Here is a 19471-nt window from a genome sequence, read left to right as displayed (position 1 = left end):
GAGTTTTATGTCAAGCTTCAGTGCTATCAAGTTTGCCTAGAGCTTATTCCCTAGGCCAAGAATATTCACATCACTATGCCCTATCAAGAGATGTGCTCAAGAGAGTTTGAAACCAAAAAGAGAAAGATAAAAGGCCCAAAAAGGTTTAGATAAAGGAAGATATACCCTGGATAAGTTAAGGGAGGGCGCTCCCTTTTTCCCTTTGTATAACTTATCAAAGATTGGCGGGTAAATTTAGGCGCAGCAAATTGAAAGGCACAACCAAGGTTTGAATTTCAAGACGGGGTTTCTGTCTCCAGAGAGGGCAACTCCATTCTTCTTGTCCTCAGACTTCTCCAGTTCTCCAACAATGTTTCCAGGCTACAAACTGCTGCTGCTTCACACAGAGAAGACAGCCGGCTGTTAGTGAGAGACTTCTTATTCAGAACCTTGTATGATGAGGCTCGTTTATCCCTAATGAGAGTAGGGAGAAAAATATACCCTGCAAAGATGGTCCCTTCTTTTATACACATCGCATTACTTGAAATATCATCTTTCAAGCAAATAAAACAAAAGCCCGGGTTTCTTGTGCTTGTCTAGAAGCTTGCTGGTATCTTCAGCTACTTGATGAATGTGAAGAGAAACATCAAGAAGGAAATTATGAGTCTATGGAGAAACTCCCTGTGAAAAAAGTAGTCATGCTTTTATTTAGTTATTTATTTATTTTTGTTTTCTTAGATTTGCTCTTTTAGGGCAAATGAAGTAGTTTGTAAGCAAACCTGAGATTCAACAAACTTTTCAGGGCCTTGTAAGTTCTGACTTTGCAATGCTTTCCACGAGACGATGGGTGACGAGGAGCTTGTCATCTTTGCAGAGCGGTTTCAGTTTTCTCATACTTGTAACTCCAAGGGCTAATTGGTTGAAGTAGCACATGAGCCTATAATGATTGAGTTCAAAGTTTTTTCAGATTCGCTTCCTTGTCTCCAAAAAAAAAGAAAGCGGTTTGGTCAGAAAGTGATCTACTCACTATAAATCTGAACACAATTAGTGACTTTCCTCTCTACGGCCTAAACTAAGTAAACTCCTCGTTAAAGCAAATTAAAGCAGGATTGAGGAGAAATCAACCCAGACTCAAAGCGACATTTTAGAAAGATGCAGGCATCCAGCAAAAATATTGCAGAAAAGAATCCAATAAGATTAAAAAAGAAAGAGGGAGAAAAGGTTGTGGGCTTTTTTTTTTTTTTTTTTTTGGCCTATTTTATTTTACTTATGTAGTAAATAAATTTACATAGTCCAAAATAGAAAAATAGAAAAGCTTATAAAAAGAAAGTATCTCATTGACCCCTGTCCCCCAGGGTTCCCATTTATCTTGTTATTCATTTCTCGTATGCCTTTGGGGAAATGTTATGACTATAAAAATAAATATGTATTTATTCCTTTTTTGACTCTTTGTATACAAATAATAGCATAGTATACATAGCCCACTTTTCACCTTGCTTTTTTCACTTTACAATATACCTGGGATATTATTCCTTAGCACGTAGAAAGGCCCCTCATTCTTAGGGCTACATTGTATGGGCATACTATAACTTATTTAAGCAATTACCAATTGATGGACACTTCGGTTGTTTCCAGTCTTTAGACATTTTTATTTAAAAACGTTGTAATGAATGATCTTTCACCCATGTATCTGGATATACCTAGAAGTGAAATTGCTGGGTCTAAAGGTATACTCATTCATAATGTTGATAAGTATTGCTAATTTGTACCCCATAGAATTTGTAGTCATTTGCTCTCCCAAATTGTGAGATTTAAAAAAGAGTTAGCCTCGGTACTGTACTGCCTCTGCCAAAGGAAAGCATGAGTGGACTTTGCAGTTTGTGCGGGTTGCGCAGACAGACTGAGGAAACTAAGGAAATCAGTGCATTGGAAAACTGCAATTTCAGGATAGAATCAGGTAGATGCAGGTATCTCCCTGCTTCTAAAGCCCAAATTTAATCCATATACAACACCCAAAGCTTTAATTTGTATGTTACATTCAACTTTTGAAGCCCTTTCACATCTCTTACCATCTATCATCTTCACAATAAACTGTAAAAGAGATGAACCAGGGTTTCAGTTTTTATCCCTCCCTCTAAGCCTTCACCCCCTACCACCAATTTAACAGAAGTTTAGAAAGTGAAACATTGAGCGATGTGTCAAGGGCACTTAGAAATAAGAGACCGCCAGAAATAAGTCTATAGAAGCTAGGATCACCCCGCTCCCAGGCCAGCCCTGGCTGCTTTAGTTACAGTCTTAGGGGATGCAACCTGTCCACAAATAATTCCCCAGAATACTGGTGCTAACAGTCTGAGCACAGATGGGTCTCGGCTGGGCTCTAGAGCAGAACATAAAATCAGGAAACTAGAGCAAACTTTACTCTTCATACTGCACAGAGACATATCAGTTAGTAGAACAGAGGCTCTGAAAGAACAGAAAAGGGAATAGATGGAAATGGGAACACCCTTGCTGTGCACCAGCATATAACACACAAAAGGCACCAGGGGAACTTGGGAAATTTTAAACATATTTCATTCCCAGTTTCTACTTGCTCATAATAATTTCCTTTTTCCAGAAAGGAAGGCAACAAGTCCTGCTTTTAATTGCTATTTCTGGAATAGAAGATTTTTAAAAATAACAATGGATTGGACATTTAGAATACCTGTAGGATTATTTGTAAATTAAATTACCACTTCACATAGCCTTTTTTGGTGCAGTTTTTGGAAGAAAGCACCAGGCCTTTCTTAAAACTCCAAGGTTCTTCTGATGCAGTTGTCTCTAAGAGTCACACACCGTGTGCACATAAGTCCGTGTCTCCACTCTACTTGGTCATCAGTCACCCAGGGCTCGCTCATCTGGGCACCCCTGGTGGAACAAGGCTGGGGCAGGTATTTCCCACCTTCAACAGGAAATACCAAAGGACAAAAGAATGAGCCAGGCCAAGGCCCAAATCTCCCAAGGATGTGGAAACAGAGGAGTGGGGGAGGGTTAAGAGGTTGCCTCCAACACTGAGTAGCTTCTCACCAGGAAACGCCTGAAAGTTTGACAGAAACAAAAGACCAGGGACCAGCAGAACTCTTACCCAGGTAGATTCACCATTATGGCTTTGCTTTCTTAGTAAAAATAAGCTAATACAGCCTGGCACAGTGACTCACTGCTGTAATACCAGCAACTCAGGGGGTTAAGGCAGGAGGATCCCTTGAGACCAGGAGTTTGAGACCAGCCTGGGCAACATAGTGAGACCCTGTCTCTAAAAAAATTTCTAAAATTAGCCAGGCATTGTGGTGCGCACCTGTAGTCCTTGCTACTCAGAAGGCTGAGGCGGGAGGATCACTTGAGGCCAGGAGTTCGAGACCAGCCTGGGCAACAGAGTAAGACCCTAGCTCTAAAAATAATGAAAATAAGCGAGTGGAAATTTATGTCCAACAGCTTCATCAAACTATAGTTTGTAAGCAAACATAAAAATCATAAGTGTGAGACAGGCTTATGATTTCTCCAAATTGGGCCAATTCCTGAAATAGAAATTTTTATTTGATTTCTCATATAATTATTGCATGCCTGCCATAATAATTGTAATGGCTAAATTGCTAAAACATTTTTTGACTCATTAAATGCTCTCATATGCATTATCAAGGAGTTTAGAATTCATTAACAGAAACAAGATGAATTAGTATAAAGCAGCTAAGATTTATAATGCTTTTGATGAACATGGTTCTTTTAAACTCAGAACTTAAAGTTCAGGAGGATCTTAGACACCACCCATTCCAACTGATCTCTCTCATTTTGCAGATTTTTTAAAAAAAGAAAAAAGAGGCCTGAAGAGATGGTGTGATTTGAAGATACGGAAACAGGCAGACCTAAGTTTGCCATCCCATCCTCTCATATCACTTACTGCAATGTGCCTTGGGCAAGTGGCTTATTCTTTCTAGGCCTCAATCTTTTCATTAATGAGATACTGATATTAAATGCTACAGGTTTGATGTGAAGATTAAATCATTTAGATAAAGCATCGCCTACCCTAAGTTACTGACAGGATCAGGCCCAGAACTGTCTTTCTACAGCATCACACTTGCTCTCCCTTCTACTCAAAAAAACCTACCTTAGGAGCAAATTCGGGATCCATAGCTATCATTCCTCATTTGTGAATTTAGAAAGCTAGCCTATGAGAAATCATAATTCAGTCAAGATCCAGTCCCACAGACCATGAGAGCAAAATCACACAGTTTTGTACAGAGGGGACATTCCTTAGGGTAGGCTACTATGTTCAGGGATTGCAGTAGGGAATCAGATTTACTGGGGAGCACAGAACAGAGAGATTCCTGCATTCAGAAAATGTGCTCAGCACCAGCTGGGGCCCAGGCACTGTTGGATCCTGCTCATCTGAAAGAAAATAAGACATGTTTGTTCATTCGTTCAACAATATATTAAGCACCTACTGTGTGCCAGGAACTGTTTGAGGGGCTTGATATAGGTCAGCGAACAAAACTGTCCAAAAAAAACAAAAAAAGTTCTAACCTTGTGGAGCTTACATTTAGCAGTCAGAGAAAATAATAAACAACAAGCATAATAAATAGAAAATTACATTGTATTTTGGAAGGTGACAGGAACTATTAAATAAAACCAGCTAAGGGATAAGAAAGTTCAAGGTAGACCTCATTCAGAAAGTGACATTTGAGCTAGGTCTTTTTTTTTTTTTAGGCAGGGTCTCTCTCTGTCACCTAGGCTGGAGTGCAGTGGTGCAATCTCGGCTCACTACAACCTCCACCTCCCAGGTTCAAGCGATTCTCCTGCCTCAGCCTCCTGAGTAGCTGGGACAACAGGCGTGCACCACCACACCTGGCTAATTTTTGTATTTTTAGTAGAGAGGGGGTTTCACCATCTTGGCCTGGCAGGTCTCCAACTCCTGACCTCAGGTGATCCACCCGCCTCGGCCTCCCAAAGTGCTGGAGTTACAGGCATGAGCCACCACGCCTGGCCGAACTAAATCTTAAAGGAGGTAAGTGTTGTGGATATGTGGGAATGATGTTTTAGGCAGAAGGAAGAGCCAGTGCAAGGACCATAAAGGGGGATCTTGTCTAAGATGATGGAGAAATGACAAGGAGGCAAGTGTGGAAACAGGTGAGAGGGAGCAGAGTAGGAGATGGGTTCTGAGGCAAGGTGGATCTAGGGGGGCTTGCCAGGAGCACCCATTGATTGCATGGTCTTGGGCTTTGACTACATGAGAGGAGGAGTCAGTGGAGGGAGTAGGGGAGAGAGATCCTGACCTAGGTCTCAGTGTTCTTTTGGGAATAGGCTGGAGAGAGGTGAAGTAGAGGCAGAGAAACCAGTTAGAAGACTACTGCAATAGTCCAGCCAATAAGGAGGGTGACTTTTTAATCTTGGAGCCTTCTTCATTTACAAATTAGAAAAAAAATTTGAAGCACAGAAGGCAATAGAGTTATCCAGGATCACACGGGGAGTTAAGGGCTAGGACTAGAATCTCGACATCATTAATTCCTTAAACATTTGTAGAGCATCTTCTCTATGAAGATAGAAGCAGCCTGGTAAGGAGGCCCAGAGACCTCTGCATGTTAGATTGACCTCTAACTGCCATGTATAGCTCAATTGTCAAGTGTGGGTGGGACTTGTGACTTCTAACCAACAGAATATGGCAGAGGTGATGGGATGACACTCCTGTGATTATATTACAATTATACGGCAAATTCTTGTAACCTTGAGACAAATTAGTGCTAGTTTGGTTTTGGTTTTGCTACCTAAATGGAAATATCCTAACTGTGAAATGGCAGCATTTGTGTCACGTAAAACCAGTGAGTGGTGTGCTATCAACACTGTGATTTTCCTTGAGCCACGAAAATGGACATCCTGGTCCCCTTTCTGGCTAGATATGCAGGCTGAGGTTTTTCTGGGCAATGGGTATGAATGCCTCCTGGCATTCCTGTAGCACTAATGCTCAAACAGCTGGCTGGCTCATCTTGGTCAGGCACTTAGTTTTCTCGTGGTTGGCCTCAGAATGCGAGGTCTTTCTGTCAAGATCATTGTCTCTATTGCTTTGAGATTTCCTTCTGACATCTGAGCTCCTTTGGGGCACTACCTCGTTTTCTGGAAGATTTGGCGTAGTAATAACTCTTAGAAGACTTTGGTCTGCCAAATTGTTCATGACAAAGTTCACAGATAGAGGAGGTACTTTAGTAAAATTTTACTATTTCAAACTCCAACATTTACCAAAAGTTAAGTAGTATGATTTGGTCTGAAGTTTACTTCAAATCATGCCTCATTCTTTTACTCTTAAATATTTTCTGGCATCTTAATATTTTCAATAGTTTTATCATATTAAATGTGGACCAAATTCTTAAAGTTGGTCTTTAGCTTTTAACTTATTGTGTGTGTTTGGCCTTAAAGAGTAAACCTATGATATCTTCTTTCTGAGGCTCCAGTGTGCACGTTGTGTCTTAGTTTAGAAAATGAGACGATATTTAATTTTCCAAAGAAGTATTTGTTGTTGGCCGGGCGCATTGGCTCACGCCTGTAATCCCAACACTTTGGGAGGCCGAGGTGGGCAGATCACGAGGTCAGGAGATCGAGACCATCTTGTCTAACACTGTGAAACCCCATCACTAAAAAAAAATACAAAAAATTAGCCGGGTGTGGTGGCAGGCGCATGTAGTCCCAGCTACTCGGGAGGCTGAGGCAGGAGAATGGTGTGAACCTGGGAGGCGGAGCTTGCAGTGAGCCGAGATCGCGCCACTGCACTGCAGCCTGGGCTACAGAGGGAGACTCCATCTCAAAAAAAAAAAAAAAAAAAAAAAAAAAGAAGTGTTTGTTGTTAGGAAAACAAGGAACCCCTGAAGGACTCCTTTCTTGAACTTTCTACATTAGCAAAGAGAAACTATTTAAGCAAAAATGCAACTTTGTTTATAGCATTCATCCAGCACAGTTATTTTGATCACTTTAAACATTCTAGTCAATATATTTTCTAGATTCTAGAAATCTTGTTAAAATACTAACACTGGAGTAAAACAGAAATCTTAACTAATATTGATAACCAAGGGTGCATGATCTGAATATTGCTCATGACATCCATATACTGTATAACATCACCTAGATGCAAACTTTGCAAAATTTGTTTCAGCTCTAACAAATTCTGCTAGGAAGTTATTTTGATTTTCATTGCTATTTTTGCAGAGTAATCTATAATAAAGGATTCGTTCTTTTGCACTGAGGATCTGGTGGCCATAAAGCTTTTTGTCAGCTTTGGGACTATCAATCAATGTGTTTCAAATAAGTGACCACTAATGAAGCTCAGTTTTGCAAAGGGTGAGCTGCTTTACCACAGAGAAAGACTGGTTGTGGCCGGGTGAGGTGGTTCACGCCTGTAATCCCAAAACTTTGGGAGGCTGAGGTGGGTGGATCACGAGGTCAGAAGATTGAGACTACCGTGACCAACACTGTGAAATACCGTCTCTACTAAAAATACAAAAAAAAAAAAAAAAAAAAGCCATGCATGGTGGCGCATGCCTGTAATCCCAGCTACTTGTGAGGCTGAGGCAGGAGAATCGCTTGAACCCAGAGGCAGAGGTTGCAGTGAGCCGAGATTGCGCCACTGCACTCCAGCCTGGGCGACAGAGCAAGACACCGTCTCAAAAAAAAAAAAAAGAAAAAGAAAAAGAAAGACTGGTCATGCTACGTCTCCTTGGTCGGAAAGACAGAGGAAAGAGGGCTCTGAGAAGTCTGTGTATCAGGCTGTGTTTCCATGAAGGCTTTTTTCATTGCTGGGCTAGAATGTAATAGGAAACCAGAACTGCCTACCAAGATAAGCAGCCTTCGTATTCACCGCATTTCCTCTTGATTTGATGCTGATAGCTGGCCGACCCTACCTCTGGCTTCAGCTCTAACGTGGCTTGTAGGAGCAGAAAGCTGATGAAAAATGACTTTTGTTGATTCATTCAGCAGTGAGTTGAGAAAAGCTAGCTGTTGACTTCATTAAGTAAAATCAACAAAACTTTTCCTCCGCTTAAGCTCTAGATTTAGTTAATGTCATTCAAAATAGATGAAAAAGTAGGCAAAATATTGTGTACCCATTTAGACTCCTTCAGTCAGTACCATGGTTGTTGAGAGGCTGCGAGGACAGTAGAGTGGGTGAGTCTGGACCCTGGAGCTGGACAGTGTGGGTATCAGGTCCACCTCAGCCACTCCATGGACTTAGGTGAGCACGTAACCCCTCTTTAAGCCTACTGTGGCGCCAGCCTGCCAGCTGTGTGGTTTTGGCAATTTACCTGCCCTCTCAATGACTCTGATTCCTCATCTGTGAGATGTGGATAACAATAATAGTCCTGGCCTCGATACAATGTGTGAGGCAATGTGCTTGTGAGGACTTGGTATCTGCCACGTGGTCAATGACTAGGAGCTGTTGCTGTTAAGGACGCAAACGTTGACACACGTCTTCATTAAATTCTTAATTAAATGTCCTTTTCACGTTACTACCGATGGTTTCTAGTGACTGAAAATGTGTGCAGTGGAGGGAAAGGCAGACTATTTTAATTAATAAGCTTTATATAAGTTTTATTAAATCATGAAAAAGGATTTGGTATAGCCATTTTTGAAAGTGGCTATACCACCTTTGAGATCTTCAGCAAGTAAGAAGACCTGTAAAGGGTTCCAAGATGTGCTGGTGCTTACAGGACATGTGTAGGAGATCCAAGGTTATTCCTCCAGGGCGTTCACCATGTAGGAGTTCAAGATGCTAAAGACCCAGGAACCAGGCTCTTTTGAGACCTATACTCAGGCCTAGGCTAGAAGAGCATGTTTGTGTTTGAGAGGCATTAAAAGAGTAACGGAAAGAACACTGGGCTTTGTGTAGAATCCCTCCACTCAACCACTTATGAGATCTATAAGCCTGAGCAAGTTAACTGACTTCTGAGCATCAGTTTATTAATCTTTAAAATAGACACAAGGCCTGGTACAGTGGCTCACGCCTGTAATCCTAGCACTTCGGGAAGCCGAGGCAGGCGGATCACGTGACATCAGGAGTTTGAGACCAGCCTGGCCAACATGGCAGAACCCCATCTCTACTAAAAATACAAAAATTAGCTGGGCCTGTTGGTTCATGCCTGTAATCACAGCTACTCAGGAGGCTGAGGCATGAGAATTGCTTGAACCAGGAGGCGGAGGTTGCAGTGAGCCGAGATTGTGCCACTGCACTCCAGCTTGGGTGACGGAGTAAGACTCTGTCTCAAAAAAATAAAAAGAAAATAAAATAGATACAATAATATCTACCTCATAAAGTTGTGATGAGTGTTAAACACCACCATTAACACATAGTAAGGGCTCAATAAATTTTCCCCTTTCCCAGTGTAATCTCATCTTTTTCAAGACTAGAAATAGCTCACCTGGTAAACCCAGAAATAGTAAACCAACCAAAGCATAGTCAGGGATAAAAATGATTCAAAATGTGTCTGAATCTACTATCACTCTAAACAACACCTCTCTTCAAAACTTTTGACCTAAAACTATCCCTTATAAATAAATGATGTCTCCTCTCTATAGAGAAGAGATGTCCTACTTTAGAGAAATGATGTCCTCCTACTATAGAGAAGAACTTTTAGACAATGTAGGTGTTGTCTTAAGGAATGTAAAGAAATAGAGACACATCCTAGAGTAGGACTGCACTTCCCAGCAAGACCAGCTTGTTGACTATAAGGAGAGACACACACAAAATATCACCACCTCTTGAGACTTTGCTTCCCTTACTGTCTTGCATTGTTCTGTTAGATATCTGTTTGGCAGGTAAGAGACTGTGTCATTCACACATTACCCAGAATTCATTCATGGAGCTGGCTTACTTTCCCTCCTAACACCTAAATAAAAATTGGTTGCACTGAGTAAGTGCAGGGCTTGAGTGGGGAAGAGGAGAGAAGGTAGTAGAACACCCAAGGAGAGGAAGAGGCTGTATACACAACCAGTGTTGTTGTATCAATGGGAGTAGAGTTAGTGTAGGCTCAGATAAGACTCTGGAAGATGAGATCAAGTGCACCTAGTATTTAGAATAATCGCTTCCTTCATCAGCCCTTGTTTGACTTTTGCTTCTAGAACCTATATCATTAGCAGAACAGCTATTCTATCAATTACTTATAAATAAGATAAATTTTATGGACTAGATAGGATCCTGCCTACCCTTGGAAATATTACTGTATGTAAGTAAGTGTATTTCTAATAACAAACAGCCAACTTGGATATGAATTTGTAAAACCAAGTCTGGTCTTCAACTGTTGTTTGCAGAATATCTAAAACTCCTGACAGCTTGACGTTCAAATTCCAGATGACCAAAATGAGCCGCTTGTGTTTACCATGCACATGTTTTGTTATAATTGAATGTCAAGTGTTTAAATCCATTTAAATGAAGATCAGAAAAACACATCATCAATTCCAGTAAAATTAATTTGATTGGAAGTAAAGCAAAATGTTTGTTTGTTTATTTATATGTGATAAAGCACTTATCTTTGTGTGACTTGGCTTTTATGTGAGCAAGCAGGAAAAAGACAGATATAACCAAAGTCTTTTATTAATTCCTATAAGTTATGGAGGCTGCTGTGTTAAATAATGCACACTGTAAATCACAATTAAATGCCTTACACCAGATTGAGTTCCAGGAAGATTGAAAGTTAAATATTTTAAAACAAAACAAGTAAACAAAGAAAGAAACATGAATTTAAGATCTATCAAACTTGTGAGGGGGGAGGGAAATTAAAATGTATAAACTCAAGAAGAAATCACCTAATAAAAAAGGTGTGCAGACATTGTTATAAAAATGCAAAACACCTGTACATGTTTAATATAATGTAAGGCAAACAAACCAGAAAAACAGTTATAGCAAGTATTTTATACATAGGCAAAGGGTAATTATCTTTATTATATAAAAATGATCTACCCAACATATACACACACACACACGTATGTACCTAGACTCTTAAACGATTAGGATTGAATAGATGCTTGGAGAAAATACAATTAGGAAAATTAGTCAACATCATTAGATGTTAAGTAAATACAAAATAAAACAAAGTATATACTATTTACTCATCACATTATCAAATTTTGCTTGTTTTAACAATCTTTTTATGATAATACTCTGCTCCTGGGGGTAGAGGAAATAAAGCCTCATTCACTAATAGAGCATTAAGCTACCCGGCCAACCCACGCAGAAAGCAAATTCGTAACATGGATTCAGGTAGTCGTATCCTCTGAGGTAGCAGTTCCCTTTCTCTAAAACTACACTAAAAAAAAAAAATCCCAGATGTAAAATAGCCTTCATATATTCATCATGATATTCTTCATAAAAGTGAAAAATGCCAAACAACCTAAATGTTCAACAATAGAGTGAGGACAAAATAAAGCCTGATACAGTGAACGAATCTGATATCAGGAGACCTAAAAGTGATGTTTATGGTGACCGTATATGGAAAAGTATATTCTGTATGATTTCCATGTGTTTAACTATGTATTGGAACATTCTGCAAAGAGACACACAAAGTGGTTGCCTTTGCTCTACAGGAGAAGAGGAAACACATAAAGGGGTTAAGAACCTGGGATCTGAGTCCAAATTGTCTGTTTTTAAATCCTAGCTCTGCCACTTGAGTATATTTGACTTTAAGCAAGTTTTAAGTTCATCGTGATTAGGTTTCTCCCTCAGTAAGTTAGTGGTAAAATAGTACCCTCCTCCTGGGGTTGTTGCAAGGATTAAATTTGCTGCTAACCTAGGTAACACCCAGCATATAGCAAGAGCTCAGTAAGCATTAGTTATTTACTATTTATTTCAGTGATACAACCAATATGGGCAGGATTTTGCCCCCCTTTCTGCGTTTTCCAATTCAACTTTTCTCCTTGACCATATTACTGTTACATTGGAAAAAAGCAATAAATATTTACCTGAAGGCCCTGAGAGCTGGGTCAGCTGGATTTTTTTAGCCACGTAGATTAAGATTCTTATTAGAATATCACAGTTTAGAGACAAAGAATGGATACTTTATGGTTGCTAAGACCCAAGAATTGAAATTGGAGTTGCAGTGACAATTCAAATGAACTTTGTGTCCCATTTCACAAGAAGTTAAGACAGTTCAGTTTCCGTAAAAGACTGCTTGCCTCCTCTAGAAAAGCTTGTGCCAACCCAGTATCATTCCCGCTTCTCCCCACCACCCCACCACCCCCAGCCTTTAGCTCCTAGTTAACTCAGTGCTGGGCATGCTGCTTTCTCTATAACTTACATGGACTTTTTTAAAAAATGGAATCACATGTTTCAGTAGTAATAGCAAGGCAAAAACTTTAAAAACATTTACAACACTGGCATAAGTAAATTTTCTTTGGCAAGGAAAGTAAATTAGGTAAAGGGGAGAGGGAGTAAATTTACACTTTTATTGACACCAATACCTTTATTAATTTCTGAACATTTCAGTAGTTATCATGCATAATTTGATTTAAATGCAAATTTCTCATTCTAAAAAGATTTTAAAGTTTCAGTTGTAGAGGGAAAATTAAGGGGAAAATTGCATTCTCTTTCTCCTATATTCTCCCACGTTTTCAGGGAAAATTTTGGGGAGAAAATCTCTGCTCATTTTGGAGTCTTCTCTTGCCAGCAACTAACAAGTCTGTACAATACAGTTACCAAGGCAATGTCAAGACCATGTAGACAGAGGGAGAAAATGTGGTGTGAAGACAGGGAGATGATGAAAATGGATTAACAATGTGAACATGAGGGGTTTTTCTAACTGGAAAAAAAAATAAAATCACACTATCCTTTAAAAGTGGTTATGTTAGCAATTCTAACATCTGTTGTTATAAAGGAACTTAATTAAAATAAAGCCTTTTTTTCTATATCACCTGTTCATGAATGCTTATTTGTTTCCTAATTATGTCCCAATCTTTGTAACTCTGTATTGAGCCAGGTCAGAATGAGTTCCACTGCATTCAAGTTAGACAAAGGGATTTTTTTACTTGTTGAAACTAGAAAGAGTTTTTTTCTATAAGTTCTATTGAACCACGGATTCAGCCAGACCCTCACAGATAATGACTGCAAAGATGGATACATCTCTTGCTCCCAAAGCAGCACAGATATTTGCTGCTTAAATAAATACAACCACCAGCCAAATACTTACTCATTTTGCTAGGGCTGTTCCTTCTGTTTCAAAAAAGACTCAATTTTTCCTTTTCTTTTTTTTTTTTTTTCCTTCAGGTACAATCCTTGGATTTACCCTCCGACCATACAGAATGAGCTACCGGGAAGTCAAGTACTTCTCCTTTCCTGGGGAACTTCTGATGAGGATGTTACAGATGCTGGTCTTACCACTTATCATCTCCAGTCTTGTCACAGGTACCATAAGCAGTTGTTGGTTTGTTTGGTTTTTTTTTAAGTGTGTTTATTACAAAAGATTGCTTAGAAAAGCCAGTGCTTTAGGTTTCTGCTGGATGCATGCTCTGTTCTAGAAAAAAAAAGAAAGTCCCTTCAAAATGATGGAAAGGAGGCTTTAGTAATGCATGAATGATTATAACTCTCGTATTTTACCAATCACAAGAGGAAACGAATTTAAACAGCCACGTAATCTGGTTCGCCTCACAGTGAACGAGGTGCCCTGCTAAACACCACACCATCAGCCTTCTCTGACCACAGTGATGTAGTTGACAACAGCGTACAACAGGTCTGTTTTCTCACCCTCTTATCCCACCCAGATAACATCTGGTTGGACAGCCTATTAGCTATTGATGCAAGAATGCTTGTTCTCAGAACCACCAGGACTTGAGCGGGAGCCTTCTTGGAAGCCTCATCAAGAGGTAATGCCCACAACACTCACCAACTCTGCTGCCACCAACACTTATCTTTTCCTGGTGTACCCGCATGATTTCATTTCCTTCTCCAGTTGCCTCCCACCCCCGTTACCTTTTATGCTGGTGGGAGAAGGGGGAGGGGGCGGGAGATTTTCCCATCTGAATATTTTATCAGTGGACACTTGGATTTTTAACAAGTGGAAGCTTTGCAGGATAGGATTCTATGTTCTATGACAATGAGATAACCATTTATTCCTGCATGGGAAAAGGTGAAAGAGTCATTTGTCTATGTGATTGGTGAATCAGATGGAGCCAAGAAGTTGGAGAAAAATGTTACTGTACATTCCTTCCTGCCCACTCTTCTCTTTCCCCACAGCACATCTCTGACTTGGAGAAGGAATTTCCATAGACACTGCCCGAGCAGGATGATTTCTGGGTTTGTAGGTAAAGCTCAGAACTCAGGTATTACTGACCCTATTCTCTTTTCCACCCTTGGCTCACTGTTCCCCTGTTGGGCATATACCACTCTACCTCTATGTGAGCTGGCACTGAGAATCCTTCCCATCCCAGGGAGTTCTCAAGGATATTTATACTATCCTTCAAGATCTCTGTGTAATGAGAACTTCATAGTACAACTCAAAAGTCATGGAGGAACATTCTATTACATGCCTTGGAGGGCTGGCTATTACTTAGACAGGAACTATGTCAGATTTTCCCTCAATGCCTTGCAGATCTCTGCTGGTTTCCACTTGTCCAGAGCCTTAAACAAGTGATTGCATGTACATATGCTTTCACTGGAGAATGAATTGCCCATGAAACAGTCCTGGAGTTGATTTGATGTACTTGTTTGTGAAGCTGGGATGGTCCATTGCTGACCAGGGGTAATCACAGCAGCTACAGTTCTTACCACAAAAGCTATATTCATGCTGACATGAGGGCACATGCTTATTTTATTATCCATATGCTGATATTTTTCTGGGAAACAAATTATTCACAGAAAGCACTTGTAAGACAGAACCCACATCTGACATTTTCTGTGGTAGAGCAGAGTCTCTCCTCACCATCCCTGCTGGCAGGGCATCTGGATTGAGTGCCTGCAGTTTTCCTGTACACAAACCGAGGGGTTCTGGATCTTTTATACTTTCTCTTCAAGGGTGGAACCAATGTTTAGAGGTCTCTGCTTTCTCTTAACTGTGCTGAAAATCCAATGTGTTACTCTTTAAAAGAGAAAAGCCCTTATATGATACAATTAGAGAAGTGTTACTTCCCCTTAGTAGCAGTCCCAGTTGATCACCACCTTGAAGTGGAATTTCCTGATTTTTCTTAATACCTAATAACAAACAATTTTATTGAAGAAATAAGAACTTTGGTTGTGTAATTTTTCAGAAAAAAAAATACTATGATGCAATCCCTTTGCATGGCTAAAGAGAAATTTTTGGTCAAAACCTGGAAAAATTGTTAACATTTATAATATTGTTAAAGAGAAAAGAATTATAAGCTGCAAACAACTAATATAAAATGAACTTTTAAAACTGTAACCTAATTGCAAGTTGGGAGTGTTGCCAAATTGGACCATTAAGAGAGTTTTAGCTCTTGTCCAGGACTGTGCTAAGGCAAGGAGTCTGAGGGGCAGAATTTAGTTCGCCAAAGATCTTTTTAAGGTGTTAGTCTGAAGTGAGTAATTTCCAAACTACACAGTAATTTAGATATTTATGATCAAATGGAATGAATGATGGATTCAGTAAGAATGTCCTTTATGGTTTTTGAATACAATAATTCTAACCCAAATGAGGGTATGACCCAGCTATAATGGGAAGGGAGGAACTTCTACAAATTACACAGACCCCTGGAGGATCCCTGTGTATATTGGGAAATGTTACTGGAGAATGTGTTGCCTAGGGAAGAAACAAAGGCAGGCTCCATTGCTTTAGAGTGGAAAGGCAACCTCAAATGCCTCCAGTGGCCACGTGGGTGATGCATGTACATGAAGCTGCCCTTTCAGGCTATTTTTTGTTTTCCTATTTTGATAGAGTCATGGATACAGAGAAATATTTCTCTTCAACAAGAGAACTAAGAGGGACAAGTATGATGATAAACGGAGAGGGACCCAACTACAGAATAATATGGCAAAAGGCAGGCAAAGAGACTATTGAGACAAGGGCCAGATCTTCCTGTTTTTCAAGAGTATCCAGAAATCTCAAATTTTTTAAGAACCTGCAGATTCTTTGATACAATTCACGAAACAAACCAGTGCAAAGCAAACACAGTACACCTGCAGGCCCATTCCAACCCTCAGACTACCCATATTTGAACTCAGGTTTGAATGTCAGAATCCAATCATTGGCAGTCCTGTGCCAAAGCTTAACTGATAATGTGGAATTCACTACTGAACATCATGTTTACTGCTGACTAAACAAATTGCTATTGGAAAGCCTCTTCTCTCCATCTTCTGGGTATAACTGCATTGTGTAGTAGCCATTCTGGTCTTTTCTGCACCAGAAGGAACACTGGAGTAAGAACTCAGAGGTCATGCTCCCATAGGAAATATTTCCCAGTGGGGAAATACTTTATAGACTTGTTTCTCCTAAGTTCAGTTGTCCCAGGGTCTGTAGACAGAAACTGAAATGCATAAAACTATTATTGTGTTTCTTGGACTAAGCTTTTTATTGTGGAAGATTCTAGAAAACATGCTATAAGTTTAATTGTACTAAAGCCACATTTAAATTCTGAGACATCTAAGTTATATTTTTTACTTGAAACATCCGTGTTTATGAGTTGTGGCTCTATGGCCCTTGTAAGCCATGTTCCCTTTTCCCTGAATTTGAAACTCCAATCTTTCCAAACATCCCTGGTGTGTATTAGCATTCCAGAGGCTGCCAGAAAGAAGCTGGGAGGAAGCCTAATGGCTAGATTTGTACTCAAGTACCTATTTTTTGGACAAGAAGACTATGTCTGTGCCAACACACCACACAATAAAACAGGGGTTTGGTGCCAGTTTCTATTGATTTGGTCAGGATGGGCAGCCAAACTAGAAATTTCATGCCAGAAATATGAGTTGGTTTGGCTGACTTAGCCTGATTAAATTCACTGGATAATAATTAAATGTCACATCTGGTTGTGCAGGGTAGACATAACTACTACCTCCTCACTTCTGAATCTTTTCAGAAACTAGTGCTTTCTTCTTTTCTCATTCTAAGTGTGCATTCCCCCTCAATCACTTACCTCAGAAGAAATCTTTGGTGTCACCCCAGTTTTCTGGAAGTGGGGAGCACAACTTTTGACATGCAATCTCCGTGGAGTTGGGCATGATGTAAGTAAAAGAGGTGAGAGAGGAGTGTCAACACAAGAGTAAAAGCAACAGTGTCTGGGACGTATGGTAGGGCACCCTGGGGGCAGCATTATCAAGTAGATGAAATTTCTCATTTAACATTCATTCATTCTTTAACAGCTGTTTATTGCGCTCCTACTATGTCAGACACTGGGGATACATGAACACAAAGATACAGTCCCCAAGAAGATGTATGTTGGGTGCTGAGGAGAGAGCTTCCCTGCATCCCTTAATTCACATAATATTCCAGTTCCAACTAAAAGCAGATAAGACTCGTTCTCTGTACTCCCAACAAGAAAGTGACAAGTTGATTTTTAAGAACATGATTTCAAATCTGATTTTCATGACACAGCATCTCCATCCTAAAGTCAACTAGCCCAGAATTTTCCATCATAGGTACCATCTCAGTCTCATTTACTTAATATTTTCTTTAAACCAACATACTCTTCTTCCACAGCCTACAATCATTACCCAAAATGGAAACCTCCTATTACTTGTCATGTGAAGGAGATAAGTAACAATGTTATGAAATTGTAAATTGATACAATTGCCTAACAAAGGCTCTGGGAGCCTGAGACCCGACTCCCCCGCTCTTGTAGTATTTTTAAATGGCTGGGCGTCGTGGCTCATGCCTGTAATCCCAGCACTTTGGGAGACTAAAGCTGGCAGATCACTTGAGGTCACATGTTCGAGACCAGCCTGGCCAACATGGTGAAACCCCATCTCTACTAAAAATACAAAAATTAGCCAGGAGTGGTGGCGTGTGCCTGTAATCCCAGCTACTCGGGAGTCTGAGGCAGGAGAATCACTTGAACCCAGGAGGCTGAGGCTGCAGTGAGCCAAGATCGCGCCACTGTAGTCCAGCCTGGGTAATGGAGTGAGGCTCTGTCTCAAAAAAAGAAATATAAATAAATAAATAAATAAATAAATAAATAAACAAATAAATAAATAGAGGGGATTAGCAAATGTTAACAAGGTGTTAAACACACATTAGTACCAAAATAAGACTTTGCCTTTCCTGTAATCCAAAGAATCAAAAGAGAATTGAAAAGAATGACTTTCTCACTGTGATTTAATATTAATTAAGGTAGGGTTTCCACGCCACCAGAACACCTATCCCACTTTGGAAAGCACTGATCTGGTGGTCCAGACATTCCTGCAGTGTCCCTTCCAAATGACTGTCCAGCTTCTTCCTGAACATTTCTAAAGACAAGAGCTCTTTGGAACCCATTTGTCCTTAGAAGACTCTAACAATACTTTTTTTTTTAAATCCAAAATAAAACAAATAAATTTAAAAACCAGAAAAACAAAACACAACACCTGCCTCTCTGGTCCTCTCCTCTCCATGTGACAAGCTCTATGATGTGTCACATATTATTTGGGCAGCTTCTTTTCAAATCTATAGACCAACAACTTCAGTCAAATGTGGGACTCAATGACTGTTGAAGGCAATGAGCTAGAATCACCAGCAAAGGGCTTTCTTAATTAAAAATAATAAATGTTGTACCTCAAAGTATGGTCCTTTGGCTTCAGAGAAATGACAGTTACAGTAAGAGTGAACTAAAGCTTTGTCATTTCATGTAACACAAAAGGGCTAGACAATTCTTAAATCTTCAGCATCTGAAGGGTTTGTCAAGGGCTTGCAAAATGAGTCGAAATCACTTAAGAGAAATTTAATATCTTAAACTATGCATTGCCATGGCTCTGGTGTATGTCTGAGGCCTGTTTGAATACTCTGAGCATTTATGGACAAGAAAAGGAGCTGTAGATTTCACCACCTGCCCCCCTCAACACCTACCCGTACGTTGTATTGAAAAAAAAAAAAAACAGTATCTAACGCAGGGAGGAGTTTATTTAGGCTTCCCTTTCATTCTCTATAAAATGTAAGTGATAAGATACCTGTGTCACAAGGTTGTTGTGAGGATTTATGCCTGGCACATAGTGTGTGCTCAATTAATGGTAGCTGTTGGCGGTAAGAGTAGCAGCAAGAGCTGTCTTCTGGCGGTTCCCATTGTATAAATGAAAATTCTAGAGCAAGAAGACAGAGCTTCAAGTCAGGGACACGGAACTAAGGCTCCAGATTTCACAAGTCTCATTTGTCTGTGACCCCTGAAGCAACTACTTTCCTATTAAGGTAAATTGAAGAAACCATAAAATTAATCCGGTAACAACATGGGAGCCAGCGAGAATTCCTACCTCATTACTGGAAGGGATAGGTTTCTGCCCTGCGGCATGGAATTCGATTACCTTATCACAGCTGCATAACTGTAAATATTTTCATTGGTTATACAACTGCTCTGTCTTTTCTGAGAA

The 19471-nt window shown here is 40.0% G+C and overlaps 1 protein-coding gene and 1 long non-coding RNA gene across 4 annotated transcripts in view; both read left to right on the top strand.

The window, feature by feature from the left end:
* Positions 1-19471, top strand: part of SLC1A3 (solute carrier family 1 member 3) — an 81770-nt gene that overhangs the window by 9682 nt on the left and 52617 nt on the right. For all 3 annotated transcript variants that reach the window (XM_009449275.5, XM_001146398.8, XM_009449274.4), the window contains one exon: positions 13241-13378. In XM_009449275.5, the coding sequence (XP_009447550.1) occupies positions 13241-13378 (138 nt within the window). The remainder of the gene's footprint in view (positions 1-13240; positions 13379-19471) is intronic.
* LOC107974770 (uncharacterized) lies at positions 13385-14576 on the top strand. The gene is made up of 2 exons (XR_001717765.2): positions 13385-13836; positions 14207-14576. It is a non-coding gene; the product is annotated as an uncharacterized LOC107974770 (long non-coding RNA).

This window comes from Pan troglodytes, chromosome 4, assembly GCF_028858775.2.
Source record: "Pan troglodytes isolate AG18354 chromosome 4, NHGRI_mPanTro3-v2.0_pri, whole genome shotgun sequence".
Classification (NCBI taxonomy): domain Eukaryota; kingdom Metazoa; phylum Chordata; class Mammalia; order Primates; family Hominidae; genus Pan; species Pan troglodytes.
This window is presented reverse-complemented; position numbering and strand designations above follow the sequence as displayed.